The following is a 22,985-nucleotide window of genomic DNA, read 5'->3' on the forward strand; positions in this document are numbered from 1 at the left end:
TATCGATGGTACATGCGTAAAAAACCTGTTGGAAATACGTGGAACGGTCATGGAAAGCAACAAATTTGCTTATGCGTTGTGGAAAAAAGACACATAACTCCATAAGATTTTCCAAATATCTGCATATAAACCACGTTAAATACAAATAAAATGCATAACTCACAACCGCTCAACATTTTTTAAACAGCTCAAACATGATTTTGCGTAAAGACCCGTCAGCCGAAACCTGCAACGGACATCTGCACACATCGATGAAAAACGAACGCAAGAAGCGCTCATGGATTACATATATCATGCGTGTATCACGAAAGACCAAAATATCATTTGTGAGAAATTCGCAAGAAGTACGTAGTGGCTGTGTGACACGGCCTGTAAATGAGGTTAATGAGCACCTAAATAAAAGTGGTTTGCAGTAAATTGTAAGGCTATATTAAGACATGTTTTTATGTACAATAAAGACATATTTTAATTTTTATCGTACAGTAACGTTTCTTTAGAAGGACTTGCTTTAATGCAGCAGCTTGTCCTGTGCTCTGCTTTTTAAAATTCTGAACAGTTGGTTTCTCTGATGTTATGATTTTTGCTGTCAGTCTACTAAAGATTCAGAGACTCATAATCAAAAACAGTAGACTTTAATCTCATCAGCTTTTGTAAAATGTAATGACAAGGACAAAAAAATTCACTATTACCTATAGAAATGTAAAAAAAAATTGTTTTAAACATCCTGAAAACATGTAGTGATTTAACAGAAAACAGTAAAATAGACCTTTGCTTTACTAGTTATTTGCAATTCACTGAACACAAATAAAAAAAAAAATCATGAAGGTACGAGACACAAAAATAAAAAGAATCAACTCAAACAGATACAAAAATAAATTGCCAGCCCCTGGGCGGCGCCGCTCGCTACGCTGTCCACCAGGGAGCTGGGTAGCGTAACGAGCCAGCCCACTGAGTGCCCACTTATATCAATGTGGGTAAGCACAGGTGGGACCACCACGGAAACTGGGGACAAACCCATTCAGCCCCTACTTTTAAACCATGTGGGGTCCACTTGGCCTTGCTGGCTGGGAAAAAAAATACATCAGTCATATATGTTGTAACATCTTGATTCTTCTATGAAAAAACAGTAGTGTTAGAGTTTACGAGGCTGGACCCAGAAGCAAGACAGAACAGAGATGGTTGGTGAAAAAGAGTTTTTAATCAGTCCCAGTGGTGGTGGCTTAGGTGGCTGGATCCTGGACGGCAGATGAGACCAAAGGTGTGGAGGATGCTGGAGGCAATGTCTGAAGGAAACAGATTAACAGTGGATTAGGATTCTTGGCATAGGCATGAGCATAGGCATAGAAATGGTTTTGACAAGGTCTAGAGTTTAGCATAGGTCAGTACTCTACCGCTGAGAGCAGACGGACTGACATCGGCTGGAAGGTGAGGAGTCCATAAGTAGGCTGAAGGTTGATGAGGAGACTGGAAACAGGTGAGGCGATTATTCCCCGGTAGGAGTGGGAGGAGCTCATAATCCTAACAAGTAGCCTTATTAATGACACATGTTTGGACTGGTAATCTGTATAATAGACACCTTTTCACACCCTTAGTCTAACAATATATTAATAACAATACATGATATATCAACAATATATCATGTATCAATATATCATATGGTCTCTTGAGACCAAAATGGAGCTCTTATATAAACGCCACTTTGCGTGTTTGGAGGAGGAAAAATGCTAAGTTGCATTTCAAGAACACCTTACCCTCTATGAGACATGGGGGTTGAAACATCAGGCTTTGAAGTTGCTTTAAAGCAAAGGGGGCAGGACGATAGATCTATATGTAAGAAAGGATGAACAATCATGGAACGCCATAAATGTATGGTTGGCATGGTGTAGAAACATCTGTGTATAGAGTATAGAGTGGAAGGTCAAGATCAATAAACACCTGGGAAGATGGTTTAGAAAAACCGAACTATTATCATACGGGACCTTCAGATACTGACAGACAATCATACAGACAGACACGAGAAAATCAAGAAATACCCACTGGAAACTCGGTAACTGGGATGTGCCTTCAGCTGATACCAAGAACACCATCCAAGATCTCTGTCCAGACGAGAGAAATGAAAGAGATGTTACAGGACCTTCTAGCTCCGATGGTCTCTGAGTCAGGGAGGAATTTCAAGGGAATCAAACAGCGAGTCAACACGTCGTCTCATGTGTACAAGGCAAGAATGCAAGTAGGCCAATCCAGTCCCTCTGCCCCTTTACAGATTTTTTCATTCCATTGTAATGTGTGGTTTTGTTGGGGGGTAGGGGCACAGATAACAAACAATGCTGGAGACAGAATGTGTTGTTTCAGGTATGAGTGTACTTTTCTGTCCTCACAGAGATTAAAGGTTTTACCCTGTGACTTTGCTCACCGACCCTTTTCATCAACTCTCCTCCAGTAATGGCACTACATGTAATTGGAGATCAAGTCAACTCTACGGTTTTTAGCCTTCATGTTATGTCCTACTCCATAAAGCCTTAGTCACATGCATCACATGCACCTGTATGGGTGCCACGGGCTTTTGGGTTGTTTGGGCCCGTGCAGGGTCATAGAGAGGAGCGCCCACACCACAAGGGGAGCGCAGGTGTGTCCTGCAGTTCCATTGAGCTTTGCGTAGCGACCCTAAGGGATATCAGTAAAATACAGAACGTTGTAATGCTATGTTCAAACGGGGCATAAGACGAGCAATCAGCATATGGTGTTCACACTGGCCTGATCTATTCTAGTGCATGTCTGCCTCTTCCACAGTTGGAAGACCCTTGGTGCGAAATGTTGAAGCTGTGCAAATCTTGCTCCAGGCTTTTTCTTTTCCAGCTCTATTCCGATATATAAAAGACTTTGTGTCATAGAATTCCAGCCGGGCTCAAACAGTAAGTATTCATTTCTCCTGCCGGATCAATTTTTAAATAGAATGGACACCATCCAAACGTCATTTCCAAATCAAAGTCCCTATCTGGCCAACGTTTGACCTGGTTTATCTTTTATTGCGGGTTCAGTGGCCGCTTAACTCTAGATTGTTTAAGTTCCTAATTACTAACAGTCAAGCTGCATGCGTGATGCATGCACTCATCAATCCACATGACAGGCCTACGTCTCACCCATCATGTGCTGTTTTTAGTGTGTCGCCCGCAGCAGGGTAGTAGAAAATTCCATAAATATATTTAAATAAATCAGTTAAAGTAAACTAAATTAAGCAAATTTCCTCTTCAATCTGGATGATCAAAATGTGGTTAAGTCTTCTTTGTTCAAAATTGTATGCATTAAAATCCTCATCTAATTGTATACATTTTAAATACAAACAGAAATGCTTGATTATTTTTTTTATTCTCATCATTTTAACCCTTCAAATTAGTAATAATCATTTCCTATTTGCATTTAGAACATCCAATATTAATTTTAGCCCACAGCGTGACGCCTCCTCCGCTGTGCTTTAGACTTAAATAATTAACCACCATTTTGAATAAGAGAGAAAACGTATTACCCGGATGCAGTAAGGCAGTTCAAATGTGGGTAAATACATCATTTAATACTGAAAGAGATGTGACATCTTTCTTTTTTCACAGTGAATCCTGTCATTCCCTGTAATCCTCCTGTTAAGCTGCAAAGTAGAGCATAAAGTGGCACAAAGTGTATTGACATCTGGAGGCTGCCTGCTTCTATAAAAGACGACGTGTAGAACAATCATTTTGTACTATACTGTATAATCATCAATTTAGATCTATTTTCAAGCATCACTAATCAGTTATTTGTACATTTATTGTAATTATGTGAACTGATGATGTATTGATGTAATTTGTGAAACGTTCAGAAAATCCAATCTCACAGTTTTTCTATGAAATGAGACAAGTCACTAATTTTGTAAACACTTTGTATCAAATAGTTTAATCATTTTTAAGGGACGACCTTCTAGTCCTAAAAAAATGCTGACTACATCTTACAGTACGGTTGAGTAAAATTACGTATTTGTGGCCCCCACATGTGTGAAATGTAAGGAAGACATTTTTGTTTATGGTAAATACATGTAAGCTCATAGTTTTTATGTTTGTTTTTGTCAATGGAAGAACTTCCAAAATAGCAACTGCTTTAGTATAAGATAAGATAAACATCAGGTTTTTCCACATGGCGGCTCTTGAGTACAAGGAAAAAAAAAGACTTGTTTGAAGTTATTTGGTTTGGTTTGATTATACATTTGAGTAAATCAAACTTCCTGGAAGCATTACAAGTTAAAGGGCGTATTCCGTGCTAAGTTAATTGTTTTAAACTTTTAAGTGTATTATAATGTCAATTCCTCACAAAAAACAACAACCGCAAAGCAGTATTTTGATCCGTTTATTCCTCTAAAAACCTGCTTTCTGAGCACCAGCCCCTCCCAATCCATGAAAACGATCAATTCTCACATAGTGATGTCACAAAGTGAGGAACAGCCCCTTTCCAGGAAGAGTCTGTGCTGCCAGCACCACCCCCAGACTAACACCCACCCTAATCTCCATGGAGATAGCAGTGATCGGCTAACGTTTTCTTTTTTTTTGACAAAATATTGGCATCTATCTTTGTTTTCTTGGGCTAAACGCAGACAAGCTGCTGAGGCCGACATCATGAAATGGGCCACACCCACAGTGAGCAAAAGGCGGTGCCTCAGCGATCGCGTCGTCTTACTTTCGGGTAGGTAAATAGGGCAGGTTAAGCTCATATTTCATTAAAAAAATGTGTTCTTTAGTGTGCCGAAAAATGATTATTATACATATGAACATACTGTAGAAAGCCTTCAGAAAAGCATGATAGAGGCTCTTTGAAAAGCTACTTGTTTGAGGATTGTCCTGCCCAAACAGGTGCTAATCGGGGGACAAAAACGCACTCAAATATATCCATCCTACATAAACCTGCTTTACCAACTAGACATTTGTTATTCTACAGATTTGAACGTTAAGCCAATTATAACTGGAACGCTTTTACACCGAGCTGTTTGGTCCGGAACATTGGGACACAAACAAACTTTGGTCAATCTAATGAAGAGAACCCCAAAACTGAATCCTGGTGTGGTTTACAGAAAACCTTGAAATTCACTATCCAAAGAGGAAAGGTTTCTAAAAACGGCTGACATGCACATTTAGAGAAGAAAATTAGGTTTGTCTTGTTGCTCCTTCCATTCAGAGATCGTTTTCTAAAGAAGGCAGGGATTTTAGCTGAGTTAGTTGGCACCTCCATGAAATAAAAGGGACGCCATCCAAATGTCATTACCAGAGCCGGGACCCTGATTGGTCAGACTTCAATGTGCATTCAGTGGTCACGCCTTTTGAACGTAGAGCCTAAAAATCCTCGTAGAAGCTCCCTTGACGTCACGTTAATGCAAGAGTTTTGAATACAGAAGCCCAACTTGTGCATGCATGCGCATTTACATAGACTTTTTATCAAAAGTAGTCGCTTGAAGGCGTTGCGACGGTGGCTTCGGTCTGACTTGTATAGTTCAACACCTTCAGTTTCAGGAAGCAATCCTTGGTTTGAATCAAACAGCACAGTATAAAAGCCCTTTTAGTCAACTTTGTTGTTGCATCAGCATAATAAATGTGAATACGTTGAAGCTAAAGTGTGGGTGGATAAAAGCCTCTTCATTCTTTCAAAAAACAGATCAATTCTTCCATTTTTCTCTAGGTTGCAGTAAGAAGCAGTTCAGAGTGTTCAGGACATTTTGTGCTTCTCTAGAAACTCAAATGCGGAATTCCTGGAAGTCCTCCTTCACCCATCCCGCTGCAGGAGCTCTGCTCCTTCTTGACCTTGTCAAAAGTGTGTTATTGGAATTTTTTTTGTTCAAGTTCCTGAGTGGATGGTTAAGCTTTCCAACCTGAACCAGTTCTTGTTTGTAGCTTTTTAGTTCCTGTAGTTTGGGAATAAACACCTGCAGATGGAAGTAAAATGTTAAAGTGTGGGAAAAATGACGCTGCAATCCCAGTTTTCCGTTGGGAGGTGGTGCTGATGTAAATAGAATTAATAGGATTTGCTGTCTTTATCAGTTTTTTGAGACATTGTGCTCATTCTTCTAACCTTCCGGCCGGTCAGCAATAGAAATGTGTCATGATGGAACTTCTGAACTGATAACTATATTTGATTGATTGATTGATTGATTGATTTAAGTGTCATGCACTAATGTGCCCAGCCCACACGGGCTTATATGACACTGAAAAACAAAACAAAATACACAATACATAAAGATACATCCCCATCACAAAAAGAAAAAAGAATCCCATAACCAATAACCCCCCTACTCAGAGTCTAACAGAATACATAGTCTCCATTCTTATTGTCCATGCTTTGGACACAAAATTTGCCAAACAAAACATTTCATTTTCAAAAAGCCAACGTAAAATTTTGTCTTCAGATAACCAAAACAAATCAGGACATTTCTTTTCTATGACGTCATACATACAAAGTCTCTGTTTCTCATACAAAGGGCAATAAAACAAAAAATGAAATTCATCCTCCACCACTCGCAGCTCACAGACCTCACAGAGTCTTTCCTCCTCAGGAATGCCTTTAAAACGCCCTACTTCCACCTGTAGGGGGCGCACTCCTGCTCTGAGTTGAGCACATAAGGATCTTTGTCCTCTTTTTAAGTTATATATAACATATGGCTCAGCAGAAAATGTGTCCTTAATTTGCAAATAAGTTCGTAATTTTGGTTTTTGAAGCAGTTTCATTTTCCAGTCTTTTTCATAATAACCAATTAAAGTTTCCTTAACATTATCTATCTTACATTTCAAACAATTGAAAAATCATGATTGTAGGTTCACAGACGACAGAATGTTCAATACATCATTACACCAGGGATAAATATGAGCTCTATCCCAATCAAATACTTTACGTGCAAGTCTCTCTGCAGGTAAAGTCACCAGCCGGTTCCATAATCTGAGAACTTCTGCTCTTTGTTTGATCACACATGCCCCCCCCCCCCATGTCCCCCTCAATGGCGGCTTTAGTGGTGAACCTGTGTACACCCAGAAAATATCTCATTGCCCTGTTTTGAACCTTATAACACTCAGGAGCGTCTTCATAACCCCAGACTCCTGCAGCATAAATAACACAGATCCCACCATGACATTGTGCAATTTACTAAACGTGTCAAAACTCAACTCAGGACAAACCTTCATCTGTTTATCATCAAGCTCCTCCCAGCAGAATCTGATAACAGCTGCTTCCCTTCTGAGAACATCATATTTTTATGAAAAACAAAACCAAGATATTTATAGGTATCAGTAAACATGAGAGTAGTTTTACCAAAATAAAACAGAAAATTACTTTGAGGTACTAAAGGCTTTCTAAAATAAACGATTTGTGTTTTATCACTATTGATAGTGAGTCTCCATTTGTTACACCAGTCATTCATTGTATTTAACATTCCTTGTAATTTTATTTCCTCATCCGCTATCAAAATAATGTCATCAGCATAAAGTAATATGCTCAAGTTCCAAATATTGATATCAATACCCAAGTTAGTTTTCTTAATTTCTTGAGCTAAATCGTTGACATAGATAGAAAAAAGAGTTGGTGAAAGAACATCTCCTTGTTTAACTCCAAATGGTAGAAAACCATCCTGTTTTTAGGTCATTCACCTGCACACAGGCTAATGGAGCCTTGTACAGAGCTTCAATTGCTTTATAAAATGGACCATTAATACCATACATAAGTAATTTACATTGAAGAAGATCTCTGTCTATCGAGTCAAATGCTTTTTTTAAATCCACAAAACAAACAAAGGTACTTTTACTTTCTTGCAGTCTAGCTCTCACCACCGAGGACAGAACATAAATATTGTCAATACACGCTCTATTTCTCCTGAATCCATTCTGCTCCTCTACCAGGACTTGGTTTGTTTCTAGGTATTCAGATAACCGATTATTTAGAATACTAGAAAACACTTTATACACGGTACTCAGGAGGCTAATGCCTCCATCATTCAGAGGGACTCTTGGGTCTAGAGGGGATTTTGGAATCGGCTTGATGATCGATTTATACCAAATAGATGGTATAAAGCCATCCTTAAAACAGAATCTAAAGAGACAATGTAGAGTAGTTGACAATTTGGGAAACTTAACAACCTGGTTTGATAGTTCATCCACACCAGCAGCTTTATGAAGTTTAGTTTTCTCAATGACTTTTAGAACTTCCTCAATTGTAATATCTTGATTTATTTTGTCTATAAATTAGTAAAAACAACAAGGGTGTAAAAATGTCGGCAAAAGTAGATGTAGTAGATTTATGTGCATTCATGAACTCCTGTCGTGGGGGGGTGGGGTGGGGGGGGTGGGGGTAACGAAAGTAAAGAGGAATGCGGAAAATGACAGCTCCGGCATATTTGTGTGTGGTAACGTGCTGCATGACTGGAGACGATGGGGGGGGGGGGGGGGGTGGAAGACAGACAGAGCAGGAAGCAGTGGCGGTTCTACACTAATTTAGTCCCTGGGCGAGTAACCCCACCAGCGCCCCCCCCCCCCCCCCCCTGCACACATACAAAATTTGACAACATCCTGTTGTGTTCCCTATCTTCTATTTAGCCATTTTACACAAAAAATGCATGAATTTTCTAGACTCGTATTACAGGGGGGTCAAACTCAGTCACACAGGGGCCTAAGTTAAAAACACGCTTTAGGTTTTGGGCCGAAGAAGATAAACATTTACTGAACACACTAAAGCTAAACCTTTAAACCTTTAAAACTGAACTTTTTGAACATAAATATGAATAAAAACAGGAACATTAATCCAGAATAACTCAAGTTAAACCTTAAATAACTTGAAATATTTTGTTCTCTATAGAAAAATATTCTGTCAAAATTATACAAATATGAACATGCTGCAGAACAAAACAAAGAAAGTCTGGAAATAATAACAAAAAGAAATAGCAAATCAAATAATTCTGTTTTTTTTGCTCTTTTATCATTTTTCAGAACTTTTTTTTTAGAGCTGGACTCCTGCTTAATTTTTAGCAATAATTTCTTAATGTGTGACGTCCTGTGTGTGTCTTTGTGAAACATATCAGAGGGATTCAATCTAAAAAATAAAACGTATTGTGATTAATATGTTTAGGTCTTATAAAACATTAAAGACTAAATCATAGAACTCATCAGTGGGATTACTCCAAAAATATTTGGTCTAAATTTATGCAACACCAACAGTAGAAATCCTCCAAAAAACCTTAATCCATAAAAAATGGTCTCCTCCTCTGTCCCCTCAGCTCCACCCTCGCACACTTTCCCCTCTTCCTCTCTCAACTCATTGCCCTTCTTTGAGCTGTCTAGTAAAGCAGAGGTGAATGAAGAGGTGAGAGGACTGCCTACTACAGAAATTCAAATGAGCATTAAAACAAGAAACAAACCTTAAAATGAATTCCCGCTTGCTTTCTTGTTTTCAGTTTTAGCTTTACTTACTTATTTTTAACTACACAACCTGCTATTTTCTTACTCAGTAGGCTCTTCTATTCATATTTAAAATGTATTTTAAATGGGTAAGTACGATAAAAGACATCAAGGAAAGCGCAAGGAGACCTTTTGACTGGCAGTACTAAATAAAAAACTCTGTTTTGTTTATAGACCAACTCCAATAAAAATTAAGTTTTTAGTGTCTTTAACATGTTTTGTGGTATTTTTCCCATGATGGAGGACCCGTATTAAGATTAAAATTTCATTTATGAAAATGTCTTTATGCAAATCACTGTGAATCTGGAGCATTTTGAAAAAGCTTGTGCGTAACGAAGAATCTATGATGGTAAGCTACAAGCTCCATTCATCCACTTGTAGACGACTGGATCCATGTACGTCTTCGTTTTCCTCGTCCGTGCCGGCATCTGGCTCCAGTATTACTAGCGGTTTTGAACGTTAGGTTAGAGGTGTGAGGGGCTGTAGTCAACAAATGGATGATGGGAAGTGTGGGGAGGCTTAATTTGCACCAGTGGTCCCGCTTACAGCTCGAAGGCAAATTCTAAGGAGCTCCTGCCACTCTACAGAAACGATATCCTAAAAAACAACACTGTTTTTTTTTTTTTCATTTTTGCCTAAAGACTGCATAATCATGATTTAAAAACCACTGGGAACGCTTTTACAACAGATCAAAAGAGGATTGGAGTGGGACTGCAACAATCTTAAGTAAAACTAGTAAAAAGTAAAAGCTACAAGCTCAAATATGAAAAGTGCAACCAGTTGCCTTATGTCAGGGGTCGGGAACCTATGGCTCGCGAGCCATATATGGCTCTTTTGATGGTCACATGTGGCTCGCAGACAAATCTTTAATTATAGTTTTTTTTTTCATTAGACCAGTCCTTCTCGGGCCCGATGCGATGCCAGAGGCGCGCAGTAGTAGCGGTGCTTGGAGAGAGAAATCTGCGCCAGCACTATCAGTTACTATTATTTATTATTTCACAGGGTTTGTACCATCTGGAAACCTGTGAATTGACGTGCCTAAAACTACGCGCTCCCGTCTCTGAGAAAGAGCGCGCAGTTGCGGAGACGGGATGTGTGAGGGAGAAAGCAGAGGGTGGGGCTGAGGTGTTGTGGGGACAGGCAGCAGGTGAATCGCGCAGGGATTGTAAAGACGTAAAACCCGCTGCCCGTCACTCACTGCAGCGTGTGAGTGTGTGTCTGGCTCCCCGTCTGCATGTGAGCAGTCTTTGTCACATCTACAGAACATTCAGACCTACGATCACGTTTAAAGTCTCAACGCCTGCATGAAGCAGAAACTCACCACGTATCAACCAGACTAGACCATCAGCAAAACTACTACGAGAAATACTCATCATTTATTAGCAACAGCATAACAATGTTATTAAAAAGAATCCACAGACTTATTGTACTTTAAAAATGTTGAAATTAAATCAAATGCACACATTCATTTGTGTATTTAGTTTTAAACAAATTGTCGCGGACTGAGTTGGATGGCTGTTGGGCCGCGTTAAAAGTTCTGGAGTTCATTGAACGCGTCAAGCAGAGATCTGATTGGCCCTCAGTTCTGTCGCTCAGCTATGGAGTTAATTCAGTCTCAATAATCAGAAATGCACACAACCGGTTTTACAAATGCACACGCTCCGATTCACAAATGTCATTTTATGCAAACGTGAAAAATAAATTCGGAAATACACACCCTGTGTTTCACAAACACACAGATTGTGTTTCACAAATGCACACTAAATGTTTTACAAATGCACAATAAGTGTTTCTCACAAATGTGCACACTGTGTTTCACAAAAAACATTTTAGAAATTCACAATAAATGTATCAGAAATGCACAGTAGGTGCTTCACAAACATGATTTTTAGGTACACATGTGATGTGAACTCACAGATCATTCGAATTGCAGAATGTGCATTCAAAATCCCGTTCTCGTTTGTGAATCTCCCCGTGTGTGTGAGAGATTTTTCTACGGTGAATATTGAGACTCATCTGACGGAGCGGGTCAACTAATGTCACCATTGGCTAGTGAATCTGTCAATCAAACTCATCGGCAAAGCAGGCGGGTTCGCTTTTAGCCAATCGAATGGCCCCTTACACTTTCTCTACGCTTTCTGCGGGTGGCAAAAGCCCCGCCCTCTTTTTGATTCTGGACCAGTCGGTCGTTAGCGTGTTAGCCCTAGCATGGCTTGTCGGTTTATTGCCTTCGGTTGTCAAAAATTACTGGCTTGTGCAACTTTTCAGTGGACCTGGAAGCAAGGCAACATTGGTTGAATGCAGTTGACATTGAATCCATCGAACTCTGTACTGGTCATTAGATTTAAAATGAATGTTTCACTCGGGATTGTTTGTACGTTATTCTCTTAGCTTTCATGCTAGCGTCATTTCAACACTCAGACACGGTTTTGATCATATGAAGGTGGAGGAGAAAAATCTTCAACTTCCACAGGTTTTGTGGAGAAACTGGCATCACTTTGCTCCGTACCACGCAGTGGGACTACATTACCTCAAGTTCATCTCACTGTCAATCACAGATACCCAATACACCCCCCCTGCTCAGCCCGAAGTCACTTTGCTTGACCTTAATTTTATTTTTTTAATAACTCAAATGTCATTGATTTTATATTGTAACCATATACATATACACCTCTTGGCCAGGTCACCCTTGCAAAAAAGATCCTCATCTCTCTGGGTTTTATAGCTGGTTAAATACTACACAACAAAAGATGGTCATAGAACAACAAAGTGCAAACATTCACCCTTTATTGCAGAGTAAAATTCAGAGAAACATGGACAGATTAAAACATCAAAATTTAAGCAAATGTGGGATCTCTACTGATTTGAATTTTATTTAAACTGGAACTAATTTTCATAACTTCCTTACATACAATGAAGTCCCTTGAACAATACAGCAGTATTGATTTGAACTCTGTCTTGCCCCGCTCAGTCTCTCTTCTTCTGTATGTAATTATGTCACCTAAATTAAGTTCTAAACACACTGGACAGTAAAGATGTAGGTCCACTCCCACACGGTCTGAATTAAACAATGGATTGATGTCGTCTTGCAGTTCCAACATTTGTGGACCCAAAAGAGGACTGTCCCATACCAGGACATTGATCCCAGGATGAGGTTCAGTCATGGATCCACTCTCCTCCCATTCAATCTCTGGAACCAGCATACCCTGACAAAAAAAAAAAAAAAAGATACTGTTTATGAACAGCACTGTTTTTTTTTGTGTTTTAGATTATGTAGGAACAGTGACCGACTAATAATAACTTATATTGTTGCTTGCAGGCAGACCTCATATCTCCATAACTGTTTATAATTTGCAAATAAGTGAACCTTAACAAAGTAGTGACATTAGTACAGCTGATGGCTCATAATGCCATGCATTGTGATGCATTTTGAACTTGCAGATGTGCTATTCTTCCTACAAACAAACAATTTAGGGAAATTGTTTGCACCACACAACAATAATCCTTTTCATTCATTTTCGATGAAAATTCACTGTAGTCATTATGATTTCATGATACTCTTCTTGATACTTTCCACTTTAGTCAAACTGCACACAAATCAGTTGTCCAGTACAGTGAGATTAAATAAAGCATTTACCCGGGGATCAGAAACAGGGTTCTGGGTCAAGCCCAACTGCCACAGCTGATTTGGTGTCATGCTTTGCTCCGTCCTGATTGGATGGCTGTCCCACGCGTCACTAAAGACATCCAAACTGGCCTGAATGCGTGGTAGAAAAATGTAATGGCAGCAGAATACGTGATGTGACTGATATTGAGAAAGTCTTGGTCCTCAGGAGAGTGCAGGATGTTGTAATATAAACCAGTAACACTCACGAAGACATCACACCAGAGGAGCTCAATCCTGTATTTGGAAAAAAGCAAAAAGAAATATTATATTGTCAGATTTATTTTTAATACATCATTCACTTTTATGTATCAGGGCTCCAGACTAACTTTTTTCACTAGGAGCATAGTGGCCCCTAACTGAAAATTTTAGGGGCACAACCAGAAAATTTAGGGGCGCATACCGTAAATCAACATTCTAACCAAATCTACTAATTTCCACTGTATTACAAATAAATACTTTAATAATAGATGCAGAAATTACAATGTGCTGTTTCTAATTCAGTGTCATATTTTATTCTGCACTTTTGAAGATGCAACATGAAGGTAAACTGACATCACCATCGCTGTCATGACAGTACAACTAAGTAAAAATAGTAAAAAAAATACCATACATTTAGAATAAAAAAAGTTTTTAGTAACAAGTGATTACCGTAGTAACCTTTCGTAATTTCACAGTTTCAAACAATACTTAAATGTATGTAAATATTAGAGGATGGAAATTCATGTTGGTGACACCAAATAGGTGCAGCCAAGATGCACAATAAGCGTGTTTGAGATCACCCAAGATGGACGCAACACTGCACAGATCACCTGGTGTGTGACGTATATTTTTGTTTTTGCTCCAACATCACCTGTCAATCAAAACAAAAATATCACCAGAAAGGGGTGAGAGCAAGACACCAATCAGAGCGAACGCAGCTGGAAATTTAGTATTGAACTGACTAAAAGCTGCCCTACAGACTACAAAACAATGCATTATGGGACATGCGTCCTGATGGGTTTTTTGTAGTTCACTGATCAATTAAAATAATTTAAAATACCAACTGATTAAAAAAAGGCTACATCCATTACAAAACATTAAAATAATTATAAAAGATGTAATATCACAGATCATACTTAGGGGGAGAGGCATATTAAAACGAAATTGAATGTTAAGGACAACTCCTAATTCCTGGTCTCTTTCAGTCTCGCTGCAGCTTCGATTTCATGCGAGTTTGAGACCCCTGCTGTACACTCTGTCACTGGTACACTAGCTGCAGTTCGGAAGAACGAATCAATAGTTCACTTGCTCATAGCTCAGACGCACATATCAGGTTGTGATGATATTTGTCTCCGTTTCCTTCCCACAGATGTTTACGTGCGCTCGATTATCTCTAGGCCCCGCCCCTCCACATATTTTAGCCACTTGCAGTGACTTTCCCTGTTCTTCTCACACGCATTGGCCGCCTCAGGCATCACTCAATGAAACGCGAGTGTGTGCTCGCGTGTGCTCCAGTCTCATGAGTATTCGCGCGAGTGTGTGTGTCTGCCTGCGTGCGTGTGCGCTCGCGTCTCATTGATGATTTCATCTCTCATTTCATCGATCATTGACGTGCTCCTTTCATGTTTAATGTATAAAAAATACGGAGGGTGGAGGAGGCAAATTTACTGGTAGCACATGTGCAACTGGGTGTAAAATTCAGTCGCACACTCAAATTTGGACGCAGTCTGGAGCCCTGTGTATATATTAAAGCTTCTAAAACTAGGTTCAACTCACCGTTGATTGTGTGTACACTTTTCCCACAATGAAGCTGTTTGTGTCAGTTGTACGTACTGTGAGCATTAACTCAGCTATGCCCACATTTTCTCCTCCGTGATCTCCTCTCACCCTGACAATAACATGAAAATCATGTCTCAAACACATAATTACAAATGCATCGCCAATACGGTACACATCAGTTTAAAATGTAATGTTCTTATGTATGATGCCAATAAGTAGAATTTCTAGGTTAAAAAATTGCAGGAGTGGGTTACATGTATCACTGGGGGAAAAAATGAGGTGAGAGAGACTGTTAGGGGGGGGGGGGGGGGGTAAAATGTTATTCATGAGGGGAAAGAGTTTTAGAGTTGCCTTTGTTTATGGAGAGGAGTCTAAAAAAAGTAATTTTATTTTTGTACAAATAACCAAGTACTTATACTGCCTGATATGTGAATAAAAGATTTCTTTATGAATAACATGAATACCTCAGAGGAAAGCCATAAACGTTCACAGCGTCACTGAAGAAGGCCAAGTGGGTGTCTGCACAGTTGTTCTCTGCTATCTTCAGGTACAGGATCTATGGAATACAAGTACAAATACTTTCAACTGACAGATGTTTACGGCGGCAAAAATGCTAAATTCCCAATTGACAGGTAAAACAGTAATACAATAGGATGATAAAATATGAAATAGAATAGAATAGAAGGGTATTTAATAATCCCTGAGGAAATTTTTTTAAAAATGGCCATCTTAAAAAAACACAAACACACATGCATTACAAATAGAAATATCACAAAATAAAAAGATTGATAAAAAAGGTAAATAATTGGAAAATCAGTGGGTAAAATTAAAAGAAATTACTTGTAAGATGCCCTGCCAGAGAGTTGTATTGCCTGATGGCACGAGGAACAAAAGATTGTCACGCTGTCACGCTTCAGTAATTCCTAGAGAATAAATAAAAACACAACAAACATGGATTAGATCATTTAGCTGTCTTATCTTAAATTACATAATTTTCAAATATATGAAAGGGGAATTTTTTTTAAAACACTCTTGCTATGATTACTTGAGCTTGTAGTAAAGAACAGCTTTAAAAAAATCAGAGACAAGACACTGATCACAGGAAGCCTTGTGTAATACTTACAGTAACTTCTACTCTAATCACTGTTGACAGCTGATTTCTCCCATCCACCCTTTCTGTGATTACTTATCGACTACAAAACAGCCTAAAAACATCATAATGTTTGGGATTCTTGTCATTTTGTCATTGGAAGTAAAGATACGGGGATTTTAGTGGCTGTCACTGACACAATCTCACAGGGCTGGTCATCACAATGAATACGGGTTCTAACGTTAGAAACTTAATGAGGCTTCTTTCATTCAACAGTGGATTCATGTATGTTATATTTAAAAAATGCTGTTTTCATGAATGTCATATGAATTAACTTTGTTGCACAGTCCACCCCGTCTTAAAGTCTGGGTTGTGAAAAGACTGTGTCTAACTTTAACCCGGATCGCGTTTACATAAAGGCAGCACACGGAACAACTAGCTAGTTAGCATAGCATAGCATCAGTGTTTAAACAAATCGCCGTCTCCAAATCAATACTTTTTATTAAACTTTCTTTGCTGCTGTAAATCCGGCATGTTTTCCCCTTGGCTCCTTATGAATCATGTTAAGAACCTACAGATCATTGGCTATAGACGCTAGCTGAACTTCACTCACACTCACAGGCAGCCACAACTTGCACAGGCTAAGCAAAACAAAGCTAAGCTAATTTGCGGTGGGGGTACTCTGCAAACGACTCGGCTGCAGTGTTCATAAAGCATTCACACATGTCACTTGGCAAAGGAGATCGCTTCAACTTAGTATTCAATAACATTACAGGACGTACAACGAGGGAATGATCAAATAAATGCATTACTTACGGGCTGAGACTGATCCCGTTCAGAAGACCTCTCCGCCATGTTTGCCGCCCGCGTCCTCCCAACTGCTGTGCTGAACAGCTCCCTCCCTCGTCACTTTGAAAGTGAGGAGTGTAAGGGGCCATTCGATTGGTTAAAAGCGAACCCGCCTGCTTTGCCGATGAGTTTGATTGACAGATTCACTAGCCAATGGTGACATTAGTTGACCCGCTCCGTCAGATGAGTCTCAATATTCACCGTAGAAAAATCTCTCACACACACGGGGAGATTCACAAACGAGAACGGGATTTTGAATGCACAGTCTGCAGTTCGAATGATCTGTGAGTTCACATCACATGTGTACCTAAAAATCATGTTTGTGAAGCACTTACTGTGCATTTTTGATACATTTATTGTGAATTTCTAAAATGTTTTTGTGAAATACAGTGTGCACATTTGTGAGAAACACTTATTGTGCATTTGTAAAACATTTAGTGTGCATGTGTGAAACACAATCTGTGTGTTTGTGAAACACAGGGTGTGTATTTCCGAATTTATTTTTCACGTTTGCATAAAATGACATTTGTGAATCGGAGCGTGTGCATTTGTAAAACCGGTTGTGTGCATTTCTGATTATTGAGACTGAATTAACTCCATACTCAGCCTGTTGTTAGGTAGTTTGGACCAATGGGGTTCAGCTATGGGCCGGATAAGGAAATGGGAGGGCTGCAGCGGGAGCAGGGGAATATAAAGTTGGGAGAAGCGCTCTCGTGTCGGCGGGAGAGATTCAGGAGTTGCTGAATTAATTGAACGGCGTTTGTTGCGGTCTGCAGTAACCAGAATAAAGAACTTTAAAAGAGGTTAAGTCTCCGTGCCTCAGTGTGGGGAAGGGACACTACATTATTGTATGGCTCTTTCAAAATTACATTTAAAAATATGTGGCATTTATGGCTCTCTTGGCCAAAAAGGTTCCCGACCCCTGCCTTATGTTGAAATTGACCAATTTAAAAGTCATCTTACAGCATCTTACAGTACACACAAAGTCTCTGCAAGCAGCAGATGTCCTCCTAGCACCCTACCCGCCAATTTTAACCGCACCTTAGACATTTAGGGCCCCTTGGTGGGGAGGGTGAGGGGACATCACTGTGAGTAATCAGGAGATGTCCCCTTAGTGCCCTACTTGCCAATTTTAACTGCACCCCCCTTAGTACACACACCCCTCCCCTTTCAATATATACATTCCAACATAAACACACACACATGCACACACACACCCTCTCAAACACACATACACGCACACACATTTTGCAAGGAAGTTGGGACCTGGGTCCATCTGTCCCCTACCCCTTCCCTGGTGGGGGGTGTGGGCCCCTTGGCGACGGCGGCTGTGCCCCCTTGGTGCCGGCTTCCTGGGCCCGGCGGTGCTCTCTCCGCGCGGTGGGGGGGTTCACATTACACCTGAGCCGGGGGTGTTCGTGTCCCTGGGGGGTGGGTCCTGGTCCTTGCCCCTGAGCGCTGGGCCCCGCCAAACTTCCAACAGTGGCCGAGCCTGGTCGGGCCATATTTACAACACCCCTTGTGGGCCCCTTTTTCAATTTTCCCCCCTCCTGGGCGGGGACGGCGGGTCCCTGCCTTGCTCCTCCCTGGACCAACCGTGGGCCGGGTGTGTGGCTGCCTGGAGCGCGGAGCGGGGTCTCCCTTGGGGGGTCCTGGCTCGTACCTGGGGTTGGGGCGGGGGGATGCCCGGAACTCCTGGGTGGTGGTGGGGTGCACGTCTGGGGCTGTGGGCGTCCTTCTCCGGTGGGGCCCTGTGTTGGGCTCTCCCGGCACGGCGGGAGGGCTGCTTTCCTGGTTGGGCTGGGGCGGCGCTCTCTTTCCCTCCGCGCCTCCCTGCTCTCTGGCTCTGGGGGCCTCGCGGCGGTCCTGCTGGCCCTGGCCTGGGTGGCGGTCTTTGTCGCCCGGGGGGCGGTTGTTCCCTGCCGTTCCCGGTGGCGTTGGGGGGATTCCGGCTGCCGCTGCTGCTGCGGCGGGGGTCTGGGTGTGGGGGTGGCTGGGCGCTCCTCCTCCTTCTTTTCACATTCCACCATCCATTTTAGAAGAACATAAACACTCACCTGAGCACAGGTGTTAGCTCACCTTTGCACTAACAGTTTGCATGATTGAATGAATGAAAGATTTCACACTAGGTGGTTTAAAGGCATAGGTATGCGTGTGAACACTATCTGCTTTGTGTACATGTTGACATGTGGACATTTTTGCAGCTAGCAGGTGTGTTTATAACATTTGAGTGTGTGTGTGGACAGGCCCCGCCCTTTTTGTACTACATTTGAACCTTACCGTAATGATAAACAACCAGTAAACCTGTCTGCTCTATGCTGCTTCATGGTCTTACCCCCCCCCTCACTATCACCCCCCCCTTTCTCTAACATCCCTCTCTCTTCTTCCCTTCTTTCCTTTTCCGTCCGGTCCAAGACCCGAAATTTTCAAACATGGTTGAAATTAATAAAGTTTGGCCTCAATTACAAAAGGGGTTTGTTCAGTCACACCTTTGGTTTGTCTGAAGATTAATAACCCCTCTTGCTAAAGTAAAATATGTCCAACACATGAGGCCCTCAGCTCTCATCTGTCTGCCCAGCTGTTGGACAGGACAAGTAAAAAGAAAAAAAGAAAAAAAGGCTCATAAATTGGTTAGAGTGTGAATCTGTCCTGTAAAATAGTTTTTGTTTACACAACATTTTTGAAGGACATTTTACAGGTACCTTCTGTGAAAAAAAGCAAAAAAAATAAACAACAGGACTTCAGATGCTAATAATAGATACAGTTGGTGAAGTTCATTGGAAAGCTGGTTCCATCTGCGTGCTACACAGTAGCTGAAAATAGCTTCCTTTTGTTTGGCTCCATCTTTAGGTTCTACCAGCTGCTTGCCTCCTATGGATCATTCTGAATGAGGCACAGCTTTCTAACCAATTTCTTTTTTAAAGAGCAGACAGGAGATACTGTTACAGCAGTTGAAGGCGTAAATTCATTTCTCCAAATCTTGTTTTGGACTTCACATCTCAGAGTCTCAATATGCGATTGAGATGGGCATTGGTTGATTTAGTGAGCACTCAAACTCGGATCTATATGTTTATTATGGCTCCAAAATTTTCTAACTTGACTGTCCTGAAATGTCCTTCCTGTTCTAAAAAGACTTTGTTTTGTCATTGTTACGTAGAAAAACTTCATTGAGGAGTTAAGCTGTTTCTAAGTACTAAACGAAAGTCTAGTGGCACAGGTACATAAAACTGAGTGTCGTCTGCATAACAGTATATTAAATATGTCAGGTGTGCATGATCTGACCCAGAGGGTTTGAAAAGGGACAAAAAAACACACTTTGGATTGACATTTTTCTAAATGACTCAACCCAAAAGTTCTCCATCTTCTTTTGAAATAAAACTCTGTTTTCATATCATAAAAGTAAGTCTATTTATTTTTTTCTTTTCTTTTGTTTGAAGCAGCAGAAATTGTAAGTGGGAGTTCGGACCATTAGTTCAAATCATTTCATTTGTTTTTCCTCACCAGCGGGAAAAGTTTATTTATATAAGCTACTTCTTTTCAGTTATTATTGTAAACTTTTCCACAGACTCTTCTGTAATGTGGACATGACTAGTTTTCACTACAACCCTCGCAGATTAACCAGAAAGATTAAACATTTACTTACTGTGAGGAAATTAGCAGCTGGTGTTAATTCTCATATCTTGCTATTATGTTGTAGGTGATTGTTGGAGTTCAGTGTTTGGTCCTCTTTGAGCAAAAAATAACGTTTGACTATTTGAAGTACTTTTTGGGGTTTGTTTAGGGTTTACTGGCTTTCTATTTTAAAGATTCAAGATTCAAGATTCAAAATGAGATTCTTTCTTTGCTGCCTGCTCCGAATGCCAAAAAAATTCACACACAACATACACACAAAACACAAGATGTCGGGTGGCAATACTAAAGTGCAAAAGTGACAATAACAGTAGCGGACAGTGGGGATGTGCAAAGGTGCAGTTGTTGTTTCAGACTCCAGTCAGCTGTTAAGAAGTCTGATGGCAGAGGGAAAGAAAGAGTTTTTGAGTCTGGTGGTCCTACACTTCACACTCCTGTACCTCCGTCCTGAGGGGAGGAGAGTGAACAGTCCTCGTTGCGGGTGGGTGGGGTCCTTGATGATGGAGGCAGCTCTCCTGCAGACCCTGCGTTTGTAGATGCTCTGCAGCGAGGGCAGAGGAGTCCTGGTAATCTTGGACGCAGTTTTTACCACTCTCTGCAGGCATTTGCGGTCCATGGCTGTAGAGCTGCCGTACCACACTGTGATGCAGCTGGTCAGGATGGACTCAACCATGCAGCTGTAGAAGTTACTGAGGATCTTTGGGGACATGCAGCTTCCTCAGCTTCCTCAGGAAGTACAGCTGCTGATGAGCTTTCTTCACCAGCTGTGAGGTGTTTAGTGCCCAGGTGAGGTCCTGGCTGAGGTGGACCCCCAGATATCTGAAGCTGCTCACTCTCTCCACTTCCAGACCCTGGATAAGAAGCAGCTGATGAAGGTTCCTCCTCTCCTTCCTCATGTCCACTATCATCTCCTTTGTCTTGTCGGTGTTGAGGGTGAGGTTGTTGTCCTGACACCATGTCACCAGACTGGCCACCTCCCTCCTGTAGGCTGCTTCGTCCCCGCCAGTGATGCGTCCTATCACAGCGGTGTCGTCGGCGAACTTCAGGATGATGTTGTCCTTGTGAGAGGCCACACAGTGGTGGGTCAACAGGGTGTAGAGGATGGGGCTGAGAACACAGCCCTGTGGTGTGCCAATGTTAGAGATGATGCTGGCTGAAGTCCTGTTCCCTATTCTGACAGACTGAGGCCTGCCAGTCAGAAAGTCCAGGAGCCAGTCACAGATGATGGGATGTATTCCAAGGGAGAACAGTTTGTGGGGAACAACCGTGTTGAAAGCAGAACTGTAGTCAATAAAGAGCATCCTGATGTATGAGTCTTTATTTTCCAGGTGTAAGAGGGGGGTGTGCAGTGCTGCAGCGATGGTGTCCGAGGTGGACCTGTTGGGCCGGTATGCGTACTGCAGGGGGTCTAGTGTGTCTGGAATGCTGCTCTGGATGTGGGTCAGCATCACCCTCTCAAAGCACTTCATAATGATCGGAGTGAGTGCCACTGGCCTGTAGTCATTCAGGCAGGTGGGAGGGCTCTTCTTGGGGAGGGGGACAATGGTTGTGGTCTTGAGGCAGGGGGGGACGATTCTCTGGCTGACGGAGAGGTTGAATATGGAGGTGAGAACGTCTGTCAGCTCGTTAGCAGCTCTGAGAGCTCGTCCAGGAATGTTGTCCAGACCTGTCTCCTTTAGGGGGTTGATCCTCCTCAGGGCTTTGTTTACCTGGGCTGTTGAGACGACCGGTGGGGGTGAGGGGGGTGTAATGGTCCAAGAATATAACGGTCCCTCCGTGTGGGGGGTGGACGTCTCAAAGCGGGTGTAGAAGGCCTTGAGTTCGTCGGGCAGGCTGTCTGCAGCACTGATGGTGATGGTGCCTCTGTAGTCTGTGATGTGCTGCAGGCCCCTCCACATGCGGCCAGAGTCAGCAGTAGAATAGAAGCCATCCAGCTTCTCTCTGTTCTGCCTCTTTGCAGCTAAACTTTCTTAATATAAAGGATTTTTTGAAATTGTGTTACTGGGGCAGGAAAGCTGACTTAATATAGATGTACACTCTTATTTTTTGGGTAAAATAAATACCCTTTTTGATCTTAAAGCTGCTATATGTAGTTCAAGAAGAGAATTTCATAAACTGAAAGCCAAGGTACATTCCTTTTTTTCTTTTTTTTCTTTTTTGTTAAGTAAAATATTTTAAATAGTTCTTAACTTCCTGTATTGAAAAAGTAAGGTATTATTCATTAAAGAAACAAAGAAAAAAGGAACAATAATTCACGAATCCTATATTTGAATACAAATACATTTGAACATGTTCTATTTGAATGGCCTAAAAAAGTTGAAGAAGTGTCCCACATTACATCTATGGAAGATAGTTTAATCAACTATTGAAGCTCCATCACAACAATGACATGCTGGTGTTTAACTATCATTTTGTCACCACACAGCATCACAGCTTGAGAAAGAAAATTTTAGGGTTATGAAGTAAAGCATGAAAGTAGGTTAGCAACAGATCTTAGAATGTTTTAAATGAAATGAAAGACATTGAAATACACTCATCAAAGTTT

General features: G+C 41.2%; 1 protein-coding gene and 1 long non-coding RNA gene across 9 annotated transcripts; both read right to left on the reverse strand.

Moving 5' to 3' along the window:
• Nucleotides 1-1,051: 1,051 nt before the first annotated feature.
• Nucleotides 1,052-2,199, reverse strand: LOC144983667 (uncharacterized). The gene is made up of 4 exons (XR_013647433.1): nucleotides 2,038-2,199; nucleotides 1,752-1,824; nucleotides 1,392-1,464; nucleotides 1,052-1,283 (listed from the first exon to the last, which is right to left on the reverse strand). It is a non-coding gene; the product is annotated as an uncharacterized LOC144983667 (long non-coding RNA).
• A 9,838-nt stretch (nucleotides 2,200-12,037) lies between these two features.
• Nucleotides 12,038-17,401, reverse strand: LOC144983637 (uncharacterized). Of its 8 annotated transcripts, none has more exons than XR_013647386.1 (6): nucleotides 16,778-17,150; nucleotides 15,712-15,794; nucleotides 15,336-15,427; nucleotides 14,869-14,980; nucleotides 13,084-13,347; nucleotides 12,038-12,652 (listed from the first exon to the last, which is right to left on the reverse strand). XR_013647386.1 is itself a non-coding variant. In XM_078930610.1 (6 exons), the coding sequence occupies exons 1-4, from the start codon at nucleotides 16,814-16,816 to the stop codon at nucleotides 13,342-13,344; spliced, it is 249 nt and encodes an 82-aa protein (XP_078786736.1). In that variant the 5' UTR covers nucleotides 16,817-17,401; the 3' UTR covers nucleotides 12,038-12,652; nucleotides 13,084-13,183; nucleotides 13,320-13,341. The 8 variants fall into 8 exon arrangements, 4 of the variants coding, with proteins under 4 accessions (XP_078786736.1, XP_078786733.1, XP_078786729.1 ...); XR_013647385.1 differs by having other exon boundaries at nucleotides 15,336-15,412; nucleotides 16,778-17,147; XM_078930610.1 differs by lacking the exon at nucleotides 15,712-15,794 and having other exon boundaries at nucleotides 13,084-13,183; nucleotides 13,320-13,347; nucleotides 16,778-17,401.
• Nucleotides 17,402-22,985: the final 5,584 nt, after the last annotated feature.

Source organism: Oryzias latipes, chromosome 2, assembly GCF_053564925.1.
Source record: "Oryzias latipes strain Hd-rR chromosome 2, Olatipes_Hd-rR_3.1".
NCBI classification, from domain to species: Eukaryota; Metazoa; Chordata; class Actinopteri; order Beloniformes; family Adrianichthyidae; genus Oryzias; species Oryzias latipes.

Excerpts from the sequence above, each read along its gene's own strand:
- LOC144983637 (XM_078930599.1), bottom strand. The coding sequence starts at position 16,816 with ATGGCGGAGAGGTCTTCTGAACGGGATCAGTCTCAGCCC. Across the intron at positions 15,428-16,777 it reads AACGGGATCAGTCTCAGCCC|ATCCTGTACCTGAAGATAGC; the intron begins GTAAGTAATGCA and ends TGTATTCCATAG. Across the intron at positions 13,348-15,335 it reads GTTTATGGCTTTCCTCTGAG|GATTGAGCTCCTCTGGTGTG; the intron begins GTATTCATGTTA and ends TTCCAAATACAG.